At 42.9% G+C, this 17,699-nt stretch overlaps 2 protein-coding genes across 2 annotated transcripts; one reads left to right on the forward strand and one right to left on the reverse strand.

Moving 5' to 3' along the window:
* Positions 1–3,301: 3,301 nt before the first annotated feature.
* Positions 3,302–8,725, forward strand: LOC119739306 (UDP-glucuronosyltransferase 2C1-like). Its single transcript, XM_038214190.1, has 5 exons — positions 3,302–4,403; positions 4,888–5,107; positions 6,588–6,807; positions 7,369–7,841; positions 8,222–8,725. The coding sequence occupies exons 1-4, from the start codon at positions 3,459–3,461 to the stop codon at positions 7,655–7,657; spliced, it is 1,674 nt and encodes a 557-aa protein (XP_038070118.1). The 5' UTR covers positions 3,302–3,458; the 3' UTR covers positions 7,658–7,841; positions 8,222–8,725.
* Positions 8,726–9,690: 965 nt separating this feature from the next.
* Positions 9,691–17,643, reverse strand: LOC119739307 (adducin-related protein C1289.14-like). The gene is made up of 5 exons (XM_038214191.1): positions 17,471–17,643; positions 14,595–14,793; positions 13,709–13,877; positions 11,897–12,141; positions 9,691–10,008 (listed from the first exon to the last, which is right to left on the reverse strand). The coding sequence occupies exons 1-5, from the start codon at positions 17,572–17,574 to the stop codon at positions 9,847–9,849; spliced, it is 879 nt and encodes a 292-aa protein (XP_038070119.1). The 5' UTR covers positions 17,575–17,643; the 3' UTR covers positions 9,691–9,846.
* Between the last annotated feature and the right edge of the window lie 56 nt (positions 17,644–17,699).

A 17,699-nucleotide genomic window follows, 5' to 3' on the forward strand; every position in this document is an offset into this window, starting at 1 on the left:
ATTGTCTTTGTGCATTATGCATAAAATTCTTTTGTCTTGTCCGATGAAGACCCTACTCACTACTTTCGAGCTCTGGATGTTTAACTCTGACGTCACTATGGACAGACTATCAGTACTCGCTGACTCCCAATGTCGTACTCATTGGCGGGCTTACAGCAGCACCAGCTAAACCACTGGATAAGGTAAGCCTGTGGCCAACCTCCCGGACAATAATCAAACAAACGTACGCTCAGAAAAACCTTTTAATCAGGAAAGCTACATTATTTTTATCATCACAAGGAGGGTTTATTACTTGTTAAACGCGAGGTTTTACTGCCTATCTGTTGGATATTACCAAGCAAAAGATTTATCTAAGCATCTATACTACTTATTGATAATATACATTGTTCCTTAATTAAGTAAATTCATAACATTATGTTGAGCAAATGAAAAGTTGCCCGGGCCGGATAAAACTCTTTGATCACGACTAGCGCATCTAAACTTCGAAGGGGGAACTGAAACGAACTCCAGAACAAAGAGTGGCTCAGATTTCTTTAAAGAGCCCATGAAATGGAATTCATTCATGAGCCAAAGTGTGATGTCATATCAGGCAGAAACCTCGATGTTGCAATTGGTTTTTCACAGAAAGTTGTCAGAATATTAGATATTTTGCTGTCGTAAACTTTCTTTTCTTTAGTGATTCGTTGTGTCAGTTCATGGCAGTAATAATAAATACCGGAGTCTTATATAGCGGACTTATCTACCAGCAATTAGGCACTCAAGGCGCTGGTAATTATGTCTATTTTTAAAGACGTAACTAAAGTTTATGGGAAATATGAGACCCATTATGTAGCACCTTTATAAGGGTTTACAAGGTGCTGCGGCGCATATTGCAGCCACTGCTAGAAACACCGGGGCAAACCCCTTCTCTTGGCGATAAGTGCTGCATTACATAACACACGGGACCTATACGAATATACGTCCCATCCGAAGGACGAAGTAATAATGGTAAAGTGCCTTGCTCAAGAGCACAAGCACCATACATGTTACCCGTTAGGATTCGATCCCATGTACCAAGGCACACAAGTCGAACACCGTAACTATTGGACAACAACACCCCACAGAAACCCAGTAAGCCAATGAGTAAACTTTTTTTCACAAATGTTTACAATGAGTAATGTTTGGGTTCACAATTTCAACAGAAAAACACCTTATATGAAAAGTGTCTTACTGAAATGACATCACGGCAACAGCGCTCTCAGTTGTCTGCAATAGCATAAGAAGAAGTGCACTTTTCAGTAAAATTAACCCAAAAGGGATATCATACGTTAAGAGGATTAGAAAATAGCACAAAATAAGTTCCTAAGAAATATTCACCTCATGGGCCCTTTAAGGTTTGTGATGAGGTGATCTGAATGATGCATGGGATTTACAATTCCAACAATAATTGGCATGTACTTTGCATCTACCTCCGGCTCCGTCTCGGCTCTAAATCCACCAACACATCATAATAGACATTCATTAAAATTCCTTGACTATAGGAACTTGAGGAATTCATGGAGGGATCGGGCGAGCACGGTGTCGTCATCTTCACCCTGAGTTCCTACTTCAGCACCCTGGACGGACGCCAGCCGGTCCTATGACCTGGCGGCAGCCCTGGCCCGGCTGCCTCAGAGGGTGCCAGGGTGGTGTGGAAATACGAGGGGGAACCTCCCGCTTCCCTGGGCATATTGGTGTGTGTGATACAGTGTGACAAAAAGAGCTCCGATTTCGGGGCGGTTTCGGGCGCAACAGAGAGAAATAGTGAGTCATAGGTAGGACACAAATTACAGGTGAAAAAGGATCGCAGTAGGGGGACAACTTCTCATTGTAATCAATCGCTATACATCCAGCAACTCTATGCGTCCTACCGCCAAAGCCGGGTAATCGCCTAGTATTAAATAATGGTGGATCATTTTCTTGTGAATGTAGCTCTATGTAACGCACATGTACCCGTATACCCAAATGGTATAACTAAGGTTCTACATTATGTAGCGTACAGGAGAGAACTTAGGCATCTGTCAAGGATAGTGATGCATGGGAATGAAATAGATTGCAACCGGACGAAAACATTAGTGATGCAATTGAAACTGCAGTGACAATTCACGGCCCTGTGTGCGATAAACCTGCACCTCGACATACAATAAAGTAATTCTCACAGATATTAAACTATTATAGCTCCATTGTTTATAATTGTCTTCTTCCTGACAATGAAATAGTCCACTGGATCGAGACACATGAATGTATTAAAGCCAGAGTCCATCATTTGCAGCTATCCAAAAAAGTAACTGGCGTAATTATAATTGTTGAAAAACATACTTGGTTGAAAGATAGTAAGGGGACTAAACTCCCTGTGAAATTATTCTTTCTGGCAAGCTGTCATTTTGAAGAAATCAACGAAAGAAGGCCTTTCCAACGGAAATTTTCATTTCCGTTTTTTTTTTATTCGGCGAAGCGCGCAAGCGTTGGCACGACGCACACGCGCGCGTGGTTGCTATAATTCGTCGGATCAGTGCGCGACACCCGCGTAGCTGCAATCGGCAAGGTGAGAACGTGTCTCGGATGCTGAATTCAGGCCAAATTCAAAACATGATTCAGCAACTTTTGATTTGAAATCGAGATCCTAGAATGTTATTTCTCTCGAAATATACAGCCAAAGCTGAGCTGAAACTTCATCAGGTTAGTTGTTCAGCACCCTTCTTTAGATTTTGAGCACTTTTTTTGCTTCAAACGAACAAAATGCACAAATTACAATGGATGGACTATACCTTTAAAAGGAATTGTCATTTATATAATACCGTCAAAAGTCATTATTTAATTCGCGGTAAATTCTTCGCATATTGCTTGACTCATTTAAATCATGCTGCCAACAATTGAAAACATGAAATTCTTTAAATGAAAAAAATTATTACAAATACATTTTCCCATTACATTATCCAACCGCACATCTGCTTAATGATCAATAAATGACAGTTTTACAACAAGACAACAGGTGAGAGAAATTGTGGTTTTTTTTGTAGATGCATCCCCCCGTCCTTGGCTATTAAAAGTAGTTCAGGTTTACAAGTGCTGGCACTGGTCGATATCGACTAGGATCAGTGAGCCACACTCAGTGACAAACCTGATTTTTTCGTATCCTGTATTCATTCCGTTGAAAAGGTTTTTTTTTTTATACATAGCCTACTGTTCTTTTTTGGAACAGATCAGGCATAATAATTGAGGCATAAAAAGACCTACCCGCATTAAATCTCTGCGCACTCGCAGTAGTGCGGTCAGGGCTTTGATTGCCTCGCTGAACGACTAAAGACCACTAGAGACGACAGACGGTCTCAGTAAGGAATTCCAATGTTGTTAGGAAAGGAGCAAACTTGAGCTGCAATTTTACCCAACACGTGTACCAGAAATACGTTGGTCGTTGCATGAAGCTTTCCTGAGGTGTGATGACCATGGAGATTGGGGTGCTTTTCCGTTGGATGGTGTGGGTCTTCCTTGCGGTAGTCTGTTTGCCTGCCTCAACGCAAGCCTACAATATCCTATTCATTTCAGGGCTGGGTGGGCCAGGAAGTCATTTCTACACGGGCTCCGTCATTGCTGAGACCCTGGTTAAGAGGGGACACAAAGTCACTTTCGTCATCAGTGATGCCTTCGGCTACCGTGCCAACAGCAGCCTGGCCGAACTCTTCGATTTCGAGGTGTACCCTTCAACGGTCAGCCGGAGCCAAATGCGCGAGGGCCTGGTCGCTTTCGGTGAAACGAGTCTGAGGGGCGAGCAGAGCTCGACCTGGGCCTGGCTCAAGCTGTGGATGTCCGGCGCGCTCAAAGCTGAAGGCACCGGTCGGATTCTGAACACCGCCAAATCATTCGGCATCAATGAGTTCTTTGCCGGTGAGTGTGACTCTGCCCTCTCTGATAATGCCATGATGGAGCGGCTCCGATCTGCAAAATTCGACATCGTCGTCGGCGACATCATGTACCCTTGTTTCATCCTGATCGCGCAGAAGTTAAACCTCCGCTACGTGAACGTCATGAACGGTATCATCATGCCGATGGCACACGGCCGGCTGGCGGGCATTCCCAGCAATCCGGCCTACATACCTGGAGCTCTGACGAAGTTCACGGATGATATGAATGTCTTGCAGCGCTGCCTGAACGTCTTCGCCTATAGCCTAAACGCCTTCCTGTACGACAACTTCTGTCTAGGGCCGTTCGATCGTCTCAAAACTAAGTACGGAATTCGACCGGAGATGAGCACGTACGAGTCACTGGGTCGGTCCGAGCTATGGATGATGAACACCGACTTCGCTGCAGACTATCCACGGTCGCTGACTCCCAATGTCGTACTCATTGGCGGGCTGACAACAGCACCAGCTAAACCACTGGATAAGGTAAGCCTTTAGCCAATCTCTTGGACTTGCTAACCCTAACCCTGCTGAATCCATCAGGATCCAACTATCTCATAAACCCGTTGGAGCCTGTTGGATTGAGCAGTAAACCCCTTGTACAAGCGTACAGGTACATTTTCAGAGTCGGATATTTGTTGGGTACTGATAAATGACGCCAAGTTGGACTCTGTTGGATCTAGCAGACAACTAAAAATTAGGCACAGTTGGATTCTGTTGGATTGTGCCGTTGGACTCTGTTGGATTTAGCAGGGTAGTCCTGAGGAACCCTTAGCAGGAAACTAATCTTATAACCACCGACCATGTTTTAGCAGGATAAAAATACGCCTATTTTATAATGTTTATACAGGCCTTTAGGTGACAGGTTCGCTGTTACTTTTGGGATAAAAGATTCGTGGGAAGTATTCCAAAGTAATTTGAATGGGTAATTACATTTAACATTCAATTTCGATAACAATCTCTTGCTAAGGACTTGGAGGAATTCATGGAGGGATCGGGCGAGCATGGTGTCGTCATCTTCACTCTGAGTTCCTACTTCAGCACCCTGGACGCCAGCCGGTCCGATGACCTGGCGGCAGCCCTGGCCCGGCTGCCTCAGAGGGTGGTGTGGAAATACGAGGGGGAACCTCCCGCTTCCCTGGGCAACAACTCCAAACTGGTCAACTGGTTACCGCTGAATGACTTACTCGGTAAGTCATGCAAGCTTGGAGTTCAAAAGTATGGGAATTAAAAATGGTGCGGGTACGGCGGACGTATGTGCCTATTGGAAAAAGTCGCCTGATAATTTAAATCACCATTTTACGCGGTTATTAATCGGGTGCGTTGTCGGCCGGCATTAGTGTGCATTGGATAGGTGGGGTCTGCTTAATGGTGAAGTAATCGACAACTTTTTCCGAGCCGCATAATTATGCCTATCCCGTACGCGCTTAGTCTGTATATCGCTTCTTTTTCCAGGGTCTGTATTCGAAAATGGTGTTGGTTACGATTACGTGCGCAGTTCGGAAAAGTTGTTTGTGCATATTATAGGCCTACATGCATAACCATTTGCAGTTTGTGCATTTTTCCCCTTTTTCGTTTGAATAAAAATATGTTAGGTACATGAAAACTAACCGGTTGATTTTTTTTTTACCTCACTGGAAATACACAATTTGAGAAAACAGGGCAAACTTGATACACAATGTGTTTTTTTACTCGTAGATTCCGTTGCCAGAACTTCCATTATTCAACAGGTTTGTTATTTAAGACCTAGGGCCTATGTGACGTTGAGGCCCCTGTTGAAGGGAACTCCTCGCATATCGTTATGAAAAAAAATTGCACACCGGCACACGTGACTTTTTAAAACCACCTTCAAGGATTGTTTTCTCCCAAACGACACCATTTCTGGCGGAATGCCTACAGAGTTTTTATTATCAGTCCTACCTTCACTTCCATCAAGGTTTTTCTCATTAAAATCAGTTCCGGGCATGTAGTTATCAATGTTTCTATACATGTATTATTTTGCTGGCTATTTCGCAGGGCACACAATGCAGGCAATGTCAACTCGCGTTAGAACGTCGAGGTGTACATATGCGGGTTTGGTCAAATAACCAGACAAAAAAGCGATAATCACAGCAAGGTTTTTTCCCGACTGTTATACCGTACCCGCACAATTTCTGAGGGTCCCTAATATTATCGTGGGTAAGGGAGATTCATGCGGTCCTTTTAAGTATTTTTTTTGGGAGTGTGGACAGGTAAAATATTTGCACAAGGCCCATCATCTCACAGTGTTTTGAGAAAACATTGCCGACAGTGGCCTTGCACCAAATCACTTACTATTTCGTTCAGTGTTCTGCATGTTGTACCGTCTGGAGGCTTTCAAGGCCGCTCGAGAAAATGACGCGTTTTGAAGGAAACTTGATATGCAAAACTCTTACTAGTATTTCACTAATATTATCTATTTCATGTGTTGAAACCACGGATTCTTAAAAAGCCTGAAGAAATCGTGTTAAGAAAGACCACGAAAAAAACTGAAAATAGGCCTATTGTCAAACCAACTTCAACGCGTTGATCTGGGTGGTATTCGAACTCAGCTCAGAGGCGCAAGGGAAGGAAAACTGTAATATTGTGCCTGATTGACTCTGCATATACAAGAAGAATTGGTTTTAAGGTTTGTTGGTATGATTTTCTAAGGTCATCCTAAGACGAGAGCTCTGATCAGTCACGGGGGTTTGAATGGCGTGTTTGAGGCCATCTACCACGGCGTTCCGATCGTCGGGGTGCCGCTGGTCGGTGACCAGTTCGACATTCTCGCTCGGATCGAGCCTCGAGGATTCGCCAAGAAAGTCGACATCGACACGATGACTGGTCAGATATTCCACGACGCCATTGTCGAAGTCTTACAGGATAAACGGTGAGGCAATCGTAGGCATTTTATTGAACGTGAGGGTGCAGTAGTTTGATTTACGAAGGGTGATTGTCAAAATGTTCTCTCCAAAGTTCGAAACTCTGTATAATTTGAAGGTATGACGCCATTCAGTTGCCAGTACATAGCCACAATTTCAGAAGTAAATTACGGACAGAATTTACTGAGATTTGATAATACCGCGGGTAACAGTCAATATTGTTTCATTGCAATTAATACAGTCGTAGCCGCCGAGCGAGGGGGTGGGGGGGGGGGGCAGGGGGGGGGGGGCTGAAAGACTTAAGTGTTAATACGACATCGGTCGGGGGGCGCTGGGGGGGGGGGGCTGGAACATTTCATGGGGGGCGTCATGTACGTCACGGCGTCAGGTAGATCAATGATAATTTTTTTAGAAACTCAAAATCTCAGTGGGGGGCAACTGGGGGGGGGGGGGCAACAAGGTTTCATGGGGGGGACAGCCCCCCCCCCCCCCCCCCCCGCCCCTGTAAACTCGAGTGGGCCAACTCGGTGACAATTATTCTGGATTTCGTCCATTTTTGATATAAACAGGTACAAAGAGAGCGCCACCAAGTGGTCCCGAATCTTCCGAGACCAGCCGAACACTCCCAGGGACCGAGCAGCCAACTGGGTGGAGCACGTCACCAAATATAGCGGTGGTTATCTTCGCCCCAAGTCGCTGGATTTGAACTTTTTCCAGCTGCACTCTCTCGACGTCTTGCTCTTTCTTGGGGTCGTCGGCTTCTTGTTTGCCTACGCGTTTTATTTCGTCACGAGGATGATATGTCGTTTGATATGTTGTCGTGGCAACGCAAAGAGCGGGAAAGAGAAAAGCGAATAGAAAGCGATTTTTAGAAAAAAAACCAAAAAACGAAACCGAGTCACTGACAAACATGGGCCAGTGGGACGAGCTGGCTGTGTGATCAAGGAGGAGAATCTGTGATTGAATCATAGAGCAAGGACTTGAATACATACACCAACTACAGTGGGATGGAGCGACCCGCAATTCTCCAATATTCCAACCACTTAGGCCCAAAAAAAAGTCTCCGGTTTCTGGTATGGAGCTTGCCCAAAAAGTGGTGCGGCGACGCGGCTTTTTTTTTTTTGTTTACCTGTTTTTTTTTTTTTGGCTTCAAATGTCGGCTGATGACTGCAAATGGTGCCCGACTAAACTTAGTGCAAATATATGGGAGTCCAGAGAGGCCACATAAAGCTTATTCTCGATCATAACCCCATCTAAAAACACGTTAAAATTGTGCAGCAGCAGGATTCCAGTCAAACCAGTGAGTTTGGCGGTTTTGAGACATCATCTTGTATTGAAAAAAAAAACTTTTTCATTTTGCCGACGCGCATGGCTACGGCGACGCGCGCGCATACCAGAAACTGGAGACTTTTTTTTTTTGGCCTTATAAATGTATATTTGGATTTATATCACCGTGTGTCGTCTTCAGTACAGAGGCTTATACTCGAAAACCTTCGCATGCAACTAAGGCCTAACGCCGCCTGTTAATTAAGGGTTACTTTGTGGTATTGCAAATATTTTGGTGCATAAGAGGTCTCTTTGTTTTTCCAGTCTGTAGTTGATAGTTAGGGTGCTAGTCTTATCTTAAGAATTTTCTTAATGAAATATCTGTCTTGTGTCATTGTATCATTCAAGTTCACGGTTCAATTATTGTATTTAATATTTCATAAAATCTGGAGATATATATAATTTAAAAATAAAACTTTTAAAATTGGGTGGAATACACTCATCATTAATGTCCATTCATTACCAATCTATGATGTACTTGCTCTTTAAAATACAAAGGATTTTATCCCAATCAGTCTCTGACATCAGAACCCAGACATCAATAAGTACATGCACAGGGTAAGTAAAAAAAAAAAATCAAATCAAAGGGCGAGTAAAAAATAACGAAACACAAATGTCGGGACCATTGTTTTAGTGAAGTTCTGCATGTAGCACTTTCAAATCTAGGGTATGAAAGCCCAATTCATAAGCTTTCTTTTAGTACAAGAATCATTCAAATCACTCATGTACTTTTCAAGTTACGGAATTTTAAACGCAAACACCATTTTAAAGTTCTGTCGACGGATCACAAAAAAGGTGTGTTCTTTCAGCAAAACGAAAACATTTCACACACATTTGAGCAAGGCAATTTGGAGTAAGGAAGACAAGTTACCAATTTTAAAATCTGAAAACTGCCCAAAATCTCAAATCTGTCACTGTCTTCCCAAAAGAATACACAGAAAACCTCAGTTATTCATGATTTTAGAGCTTGAACCATTGTTTAAATATCTGCAATTTATGACCACAATAATTTAGATCCATCGATCACGTAGACACAAAAACAATTTAACACACAATTATTTGGTTTTACTGTTTTTGCTTTGAAACCTTATCACATTTAAAACCACGCCTCAAAACGATCTTCAATCTGACCACTTTCAGCAAAACGAAAACATTTCACACACATTTGAGCAAGGCAATTTGGAGTAAGGAAGACAAGTTACCAATTTTAAAATCTGAAAACTGCCCAAAATCTCAAATCTGTCACTGTCTTCCCTAAAGAATACACAGAAAACCTCAGTTATTCATGATTTTAGAGCTTGAACCATTGTTTAAATATCTGCAATTTATGACCACAATAATTTAGATCCATCGATCACGTAGACACAAAAACAATTTAACACATAAACAATTATTTGGTTTTACTGTTTTTGCTTTGAAACCTCATTAAGCATCTCCCGAAATGGGCTCTAAAGTTATCACATTTAAAACCACGCCTCAAAACGATCTTCAATCTGACCACTTCCCAAAACATAATCAAAACTGGCATGGGATTACCTGATTTCGCCATGGGAGTTTTTAATTTCGTAATATTGGGCCAAAATCTGGATGCTTCCATTTGATTTAGGAAATTACTGGCCTCGAAATAATTACGAAGCTAGGGATGAAGCCCCAGCTGAAGCTGAAAGCCAAGGTTTCAAAACCGCCTTCATGTATCCCTACACACCAGAGATCCGTGCAGCCTAAGACCGGAAATCGGGTCCTTTGCCTTGCAGCAATTCCTTGAGCCCTTTGAAGTGGTTAATTCTGAAGATGTCCCCATTCTTGGTGTAGTAATCGGAGACGTCTTGGGAGACTTTGTCACTGGCTTCGGCCAGTTCCCTGCCCGTTGCCTCAGCTATCATCTGGAGAAGGAAGCGGTCAAAAAATGTAAAACATCACTCGTCTGAATTGATGCAAATTGCATTTTGCTCTACTGCTCCCTGCCAATTGCACTTTTAAACAGATAAAGAATATGATGGTTGAACATACACAGTCATGTGGTTGCTAAGGCAAAGCGTCTGCCGTTGTTAAGCAAAGCTAATCCGATTACCTACTTGGACGCTAAGCAGAGCAGTGAAATTCATGCACCACAAAAAACATGGCCTTTTGAACGTTGTGTTTCTCAGAAAATATGCACAGTATGATTGAATAGTTAAATTATAAAGGAAGAAGAAATTCTTAGCTTCATGTCAGTGAAAAAAGTGCCGTCATCGATGCCGAAACGTCAATACTGGTTACTGATATAGCTGACCTTCATGTTTGGAAGAAATCGTTCGAAAACTTCCCCAAATCTCTGTATTTATGTCAATTTCTAGGAGTTTCTCAAATTTTTGATTTCACGAGTAGTTGAACACTTATATCATCTAAGTATACTCCGAAGTTCAGCTTAATCTGTTGTTGTAAACGCTAGTGTTACAATTTGAAACATCTCCATGGAAAATTTTGACGATTATTTCTGCTGACCCAAGTCACGTGCATATTAGGCGCTACGGTTGACCGATTTCGGCCAAGCCACACAATATCGTATTGTAGATTAGCATATTCATAAGCGTCACTCGGCGTGTTTTGGCGTGGGTCTCTGTATCGACCAATGGAAGCCGGCAAAAAGGGGGTGATATTTATCAATTAATAACACGTGAAAGAGGCTTTTCTCAAAAATTTTACTGCACACCATAATAGATGGGAACCTTATTAATTTTCGTGAGGCTTGAAAAGATTGACAGCTATTGCAAACGTCAGTGTTACAACTTTCAATGACACACGTAGCCAGGCTGATTTTTCCAATTTCAACGAAAAGTAACGAACGCACCACAACGATTTTTAGCACATACTTGGATCATCATAAGGGAAATAAACCCCGAAAGTTGCATGAAGATACGGTCTTCCAAATGGTAGAAATTAATTTTCAAAGATTTTGTCCGCCAACGTGAACATGTGTGTGCACATGTAGTTTCATTCAAAATGAAGTATTACGTAACCTTTAGAAATCGCCCTTCGCAACCACATGACTGTACACGCAGGTGTTGTCCTATCATTTTGAATAGGGGGGATCAAACTCAAAATTGCAAACAGAAATAATGGGTAGAACTTTGCCAGACAATCTTTCGGGGGTGGGAGAATGATGCTTGTTCTGACAAAAGCGACAATGGCGGGGGGGGGGGGGGGGGGGGGGGGGGGGGGGTACACCCCTACACTCCCCTCTTCCAACGACCATCTGTTCGAACATCAAAAAATGACAGCTTATTTAACGTTAAATATCAGAAACAAGCTTCAATCCCTTTGCTCCTGTAGCATACTTTGAGTAAGAAGCCACAAACTTTAAATAGGAAGATTTCTATAGCGTTCACGGGCTGATTTTCTCGTAGATGTGTTAAGGGACTAAACTGCATGGCTAAGTACATAATTGTTTGAAGCTATTGAGGTAGAACTGCGCTCGTGAACATCATGCGCATGTTCTAAAAATTACGGCATACACGCACATTTGCATCCTATTCCTAATTGCTTGGAGGACAATAAGTACAGGCATAAGTACAATCGTGGCTTATGGTGCAACTTCGGTAATAGCGTATGATTGACGACACTGGATTCTTCGTTAGTGCTCTTTGAGAGTGTAATAAAGCCGAGACGCAATGACAATCACACTGTGCCTGCTCTCATGGGAGCTTGAGCTTGCTGGCTCTCATCCCCATCTATAGCTCCCACAAGAAAGCGCTCATATAAACAAAGCATGATGTTATTTATCCTTCTCACCTGGAACATGGCAGCCCTCTCAAAATAGTAGAGGTTATCGAAGACGACAGCTGCTGATTTGCCAGCCGCGACGAGGCCATGGTTGCCCATGACCATGACTTCCTTGCCGGCCATGTTCTGTGCCAATCTCTCGCTCTCATCTCCCATGTCTCCTGTGCCAGCATAGTCCTCGTCATATCCAATCTTGCCATAAAACCTCATGGAGCTTTGGTGAACCATTTTGAGCCGTGGGTTTTTCAGGCAACCTACGTTTCAACAATGGTAGGTAATGTTTATCCACAGTTCTAAGTTCGTCACAAGTTAGACCACAAGTCCATCACAAGTTGGATCTCAAGTCAATCACAAGTCATATCACAAATCAATCACAAGCTAGGACAGAAGAATGATCAATCACAAAAGAATACTTTTGTCATCTGAATAGCTTGTGTATTGCCTTGAAACCGAAAGACTTGTGACTGACTACAACTCGGTCATAACTTATTAAAAATAATCAAAATGGACCCCCGACTCCAAACAAACCACGAGGGTTATTTAACAGGTAAATACTTTCATAGATAAAAAAAAAATGACAGGAGGATTTGAATCTGTGACCAACTGAAATATGACACCCTTGCTCTTACACGGGCCTGTTTTTTGTGTGAAAAGCATCCTCTCTGAGTATTTCCCACTCACACTGTATCACGATTATGGTGTGTGACCTTGCTACACAACATTAAGATAAATGACTACCTCTACTGCATACTCAAACTTTGAGCTGGATAGCTGTAGTAAGTGAAAATTGAATGTTTCCATTGTCTAATTTTGACGAGGGCGAAGCCATGGATGCTGTACATGTATATGTTGACTTCAACACACCCGACCATTTTTAACAAATCCTGGACGCAACTCAGCCATCCCCTTTCAAAAACCTAAGTATCGACCTCTCTAATCCCGGTACATACCGTTATTTCGTTTTACCGTTTTGGATTTCCTCAAAAACAAAAACAGTAAACAAACCATTGACTGTTTTTCGTTTTACAATTTTGTAAAACGGTCAAATGGTATTAAGTGACACAAAAAAATTACCTTTTTGTTGTTTTTCAAATTGTTAAAAGCAATAAACGGCTAGTTGCTTTAATTTTAGAGTGTTGTTTTACAAAAACATAACAATGACAAAACGGTCAATAGTCTTGTCGACCAATTTTTTTGATCCAGGTTCGGCAATTAAGCAATGCACCTTGGAATGTTAATGTGTCCTGGCCTTGGGATCGAGTCAATGCCTGGGACCCAAATTGCCCTCCTTACATTTATGTCGTTCTCACGACAGAATTTGCAAATAGTGGCTATTGAAGAGCCGCGCCGAACTCCAATTTCCTTAAAAATATATGCAACTTCTTTATACGTCTTACCATTCTGTATCCATTGTGAAATTTCCTCCTTGAAATTTTCCAGCGCCATTTTTGCTTGCAACTCTTTAGCCCCGCCACCAACTGAATCGCAGTAGATGGGGGTCAGGGTCACGCCAGGAATCACACCACGCTATAATTGTGACGAGGTAACACTTCTTCAGGCGCGGCATGGTTCCCCTCCACCCCCGTTTCCCAACGCCACAAAATGCACTACGGACTGTTAGGCCCTAACTATGAAAAAAAAAAATAGTCTGTATTCAATACTGACAGTGCAGTAGAGGTACGTGCTATGCATGAGCTACTCTCAACTTATCACCCAGAAGGGACTCTTAACAGCTTGTTTTCCAAAGAAGAACAACTAGGTCACAGATGTGGTGATCACCACAGATGTAAACTGTTCCTCGATACCCAAACATTGACTTACTTAGTGCTGTCGCGTACGGTGGATGAGCATGCATGACACAGTCTATAGTCTTCTCCATGGCACGGTGGATAGCGGTGTGTATCCAGACCGCACTGTCTTCCGCTATTCCCTCCCCTTCAACCACCTTCTTGCTGTGAATGTCCACTCCTACCAGGCAACTCGCCGTCACCTGCAGGCAACAAAAGGACTTCACTTTTACTGGATGTGAGACAGGTGAATGTAAAGCCTGAGCATTCCCCTCAATACCAGGAAATGTCTTAGAAGGAACACACTATAGCAAGCTCGAGAGGACCAGAGGTGAAGAAACAATTTATATGGGATCTGGTCAGGACCTAGATGGTTGTGGATTGGGTTGTCAAAAAGCCATATTTTTTGGAGCTACTAATAAATAAATGGAAAAGGAAGACACGATGAGTCCCCTGGTCCTGAAAGGATGGGGCTTCTATTTTCCATTGAGGTTTATGGCTTTCTTAGATGTTCCTGCATACCTTCCAAGAGGTAGGGATTGTCACTTTACAATTGTTAAGTCCATACCCCACGTACAAATGAATAAGAATGATTTTTTATTTGCACCTAGAAGAGGACCAAAAATACCACCCTGGGATCTTACGAAATACTGACATAAAGAGAGGCGCTTTTGAGAGTACATTTGATAGGTGCATAACTGGGTAGTTTGTAAGTTGTGGTCGAGTAAATCCGAGTCAAATCAAAGTCAATCATAGACCAAATCACAAGGTCGCAAGTAAGAAGTCATTGAAAAGCTTACAACTTGACTTGAGACTCAATGACTTGTGAGTGACTTGTGGAATTTCAGTGTATATGGTGACGTACTTGACTTCAACTCTGGTTTTTTAGTTATTTCATAATTTCAAAGGTTCATAACCACCTGACTCCAGTGTTTGCCATAGGGGATGAGCAGCATGACCTCTCCCTTGCCATTGCGAGCTGGCCCCCTCAACGTCAGATGGTTGCATACCCCTTCTCCCATCCCATAGTAGTCCAGACCGCGGTAGCAAGCGGCAAGATCCTCCCTAGCCTGCTGGTTGGCTAGCTGGTGGTCGCCTCCTACTGTACACAGTGAGCGACTTGGAGAAAAAAAAACAGAAAAAAATTCTGTCTATCACAATGCACAAGTTTTTAAGGGGGGGGGGGGGGTGGTGGGTTGTTGTTTTAGGATCAGATCTAGCAGGTTCATTCTTAAAGGCAAATTTTGTCTCCCAGAATGAACCTGGTTTAAGATAGGGGTTGGTAAGGTTTGGGGTGGGTAACGTCCGGGGTGGGAAAGTGGATACATGTAGGCCTCAAGGAGATGGGTGGGGGTGCCTACAAGGAACCGGTTCCAGACTCAAGAGATTATGAAATTGGGTACCTGGGGCTGTAACAAATAATCCAGTATTGCCCTTTTCCCAAACAAAACTTCTAATCTAAAAATAAAAGGCAAATTGGGAAAAAAATCCATACTGGATCACCACTTTACCTGCCGCCAAACACATCAATTTTGATTTCACCCAAGAGGAATCCAGGAAGCTGTGTAAATGCGAAAAAAAATTAGGCAAAATGTGTTTTTAGAGCACATTTTGGATGCCCACGTCGTGCAGAACTAAGTTGAAGCAGCCGGTCAAAACTGATTGAAGTGTCTGGAAGACAGCGGTACATCATGATCATACGCATGACATTGACAACCATGACAACGCATGAGCCAGCCAATGATAGTGCAATACGTCATTATGAATATTTATATTCTCATGAATATTTAGTTATTTCAATGGATGCTTCAAATACGTCCAAAGATTGATTATTGCAACAGCGATCGTGCGCGGCCTAGCGGCTAAGAGTCTCATGTATCAAGCAAGAGTCCGAGGTTCGAATCTCGATGAAGTAAGTGACTGATTAATAAATAGGAATAAAGAAAAGGAGAGGGTGAGAGTAGAGGAGGGAATAACCATAAAGGATGCAACTTTTGGCGCTTGAAAATTAATTGAAAAAAAGTGGTGATCCAGTACGAAATTTTTTCCGGCAAATTTTATAACGCATTATTTTAGGCCTACCCGAACCGGCTATATGGGGGTCTTACACTTAGAGGCACTATTATAACATTACTAGTTCGAACATTGCATTTGCACATGAATTAATGGCTCCATATACTTAAGGCGAAGTAAAAAAAAAAACATGTTTAGCGTCCCCGCCCGCTTCCTTTTTAGAGGCCGCCTCCTTTTTTTTTTTTTTTTTTTTTTTTTTTTTAAAGACAAAAATTGATAAATTTTAACGATCTCTGACGAAAGAAATCGTATTTTTAGACATTTATACCGTGTATAAAGCTGTGGAAATAGCCAATTAGCACGTGCGTCTGCACGAGAGTCTATCATACATTCACCCCGTGTGAAATATTAACTGGTTCTCTACGTCTCAGAACTCAGGACTAGCGTGTCGGGCGGCCATTTTGAAAAGAAAAAAAAAAAAAAAAAGGGCCTCCTCCTTCCTTTTTGTCAAAGAGGCAGGACGCTAAACATGTTTTTTTTTTTATTTTGCCTAATGTGCAGCTGTCACGCCCCAACTATCGCATCGGTCCCAACTATAGTTGGGCCTGTCCCAACTGTAGTTCCACAGTTGGGCTGGCCCAACTATAGTTGGGCCTGTCCCAACTATAGTTGGGACGGTCCCAACTGTAAGTTCCACTGTTGGGCTGGCCCATCTATAGTTGGGCCACTCCGATCTTTTTATTTTGCGGTGTCCCAACTATAGTTGACATTGATGTACAACTGTAAAACGTTCCCTACAGCTCTGATACATGTCTGACTTTACTGGGGACCACTGAAATTAGTTATTGATGGGGCGAATCTATAGTTGGGCCACTCCAATCTTTTTATTTTGCGGTCCCAACTATAGTGTACATTGTTGTACGATTATAAAACATTCCCTACAACTCTAATACACATCTGACTTTACTTGGGACCAATGAAATTATCTATGGGTGGGGACCATCTGTAGTTGGGCCACCGCAATATTTTTATTTGGCGGTCCCAACTATAGTTTACATGATGTACGACGACTATAAAACATTCCCTACAGCTCTGTTACATACTGTCCGACTTTACTTGGGACCTTTGACATTAGCTATGGGTGGGGCCCATCTATAGTTGGCCGGCCATGGCAATCTTTGAATTTTGCAAAATGTTGCTGGACAATCAACCCAGCAGCTGGACAACTCATCCAACTAGGCAGTACCACGTGACCGGCCAGCCTTGCGGCATGCATGCACGACCAATACACGGTGCCAGCGCCGCGGAACATTTAATCCAACAAGATCTATCAAGCATGAAGCATCCGGCGCAACTCCAGTCCTAACTATAGTTGGGCCGACCCAACTGCCGCACTATAGTTGGGACAGTCCCAACTATAGTTGGGACCGATGCGATAGTTGGGGCGTGACACAACCACTTGGGTGATTACGCACAACACAGAATACAGTTTACACAGCACTATGACTTAGCTAGACATGGGTGCATGTCTGTGCCGTTCCCTACTACAAATATCGAAGTAGCCTAGCTACGATGTAATTCTACTTTTCTAGAACTAGAATTTAAGTACAATGGGCCTGTATGCATGCATGGTATGGGGCCATGTTGCGCCTATGAATGATCCTATGATAAAATCAAGGACATATTTTAATTGAAGTCGACTCATCACACAGTGCACACTAGGCCTATTACATAACGTTGGAACCTCGAATGGCAATGTTTGAGACTGTGTCGTGATACGAACCGGCAATGACACTTGGCAGTTTTCGTTGTGACTGACTTTCCAGGGACGAGGGAGCTCGAGGCAGCCAACAATCTCCTAGCACTGGAAGAAACGACGGACATCATGTTTGTGTTGTAATTTTACAAGTCAAGCGTCTGGTCTCCAGGTACGCCTCCGAAGATCTAGACATGGAGCTATAAACAGGATGACCGTAAGGTCATGGCCAAATTCTGCTAAATGGACTTCAAAA

This window comes from Patiria miniata, unplaced genomic scaffold (genome assembly GCF_015706575.1).
Source record: "Patiria miniata isolate m_02_andy unplaced genomic scaffold, ASM1570657v1 HiC_scaffold_30, whole genome shotgun sequence".
NCBI lineage: Eukaryota > Metazoa > Echinodermata > Asteroidea > Valvatida > Asterinidae > Patiria > Patiria miniata.

What these genes read in the sequence shown, in the direction of transcription:
- LOC119739306 (XM_038214190.1), top strand. Translation starts at nt 3,459, where the DNA reads ATGACCATGGAGATTGGGGTGCTTTTCCGTTGGATGGTGTGGGTCTTC. An exon ending in CAGCTAAACCACTGGATAAG is followed by an intron (nt 4,404 to 4,887) that starts GTAAGCCTTTAG and finishes TCTCTTGCTAAG; the next exon opens with GACTTGGAGGAATTCATGGA. An exon ending in ACCGCTGAATGACTTACTCG is followed by an intron (nt 5,108 to 6,587) that starts GTAAGTCATGCA and finishes TGATTTTCTAAG; the next exon opens with GTCATCCTAAGACGAGAGCT.
- LOC119739307 (XM_038214191.1), bottom strand. Translation starts at nt 17,574, where the DNA reads ATGATGTCCGTCGTTTCTTCCAGTGCTAGGAGATTGTTGGCTGCCTCG. An exon ending in ATGGCAAACACTGGAGTCAG is followed by an intron (nt 13,878 to 14,594) that starts GTGGTTATGAAC and finishes TGTTGCCTGCAG; the next exon opens with GTGACGGCGAGTTGCCTGGT. An exon ending in ACCGTACGCGACAGCACTAA is followed by an intron (nt 12,142 to 13,708) that starts GTAAGTCAATGT and finishes GTTGAAACGTAG; the next exon opens with GTTGCCTGAAAAACCCACGG.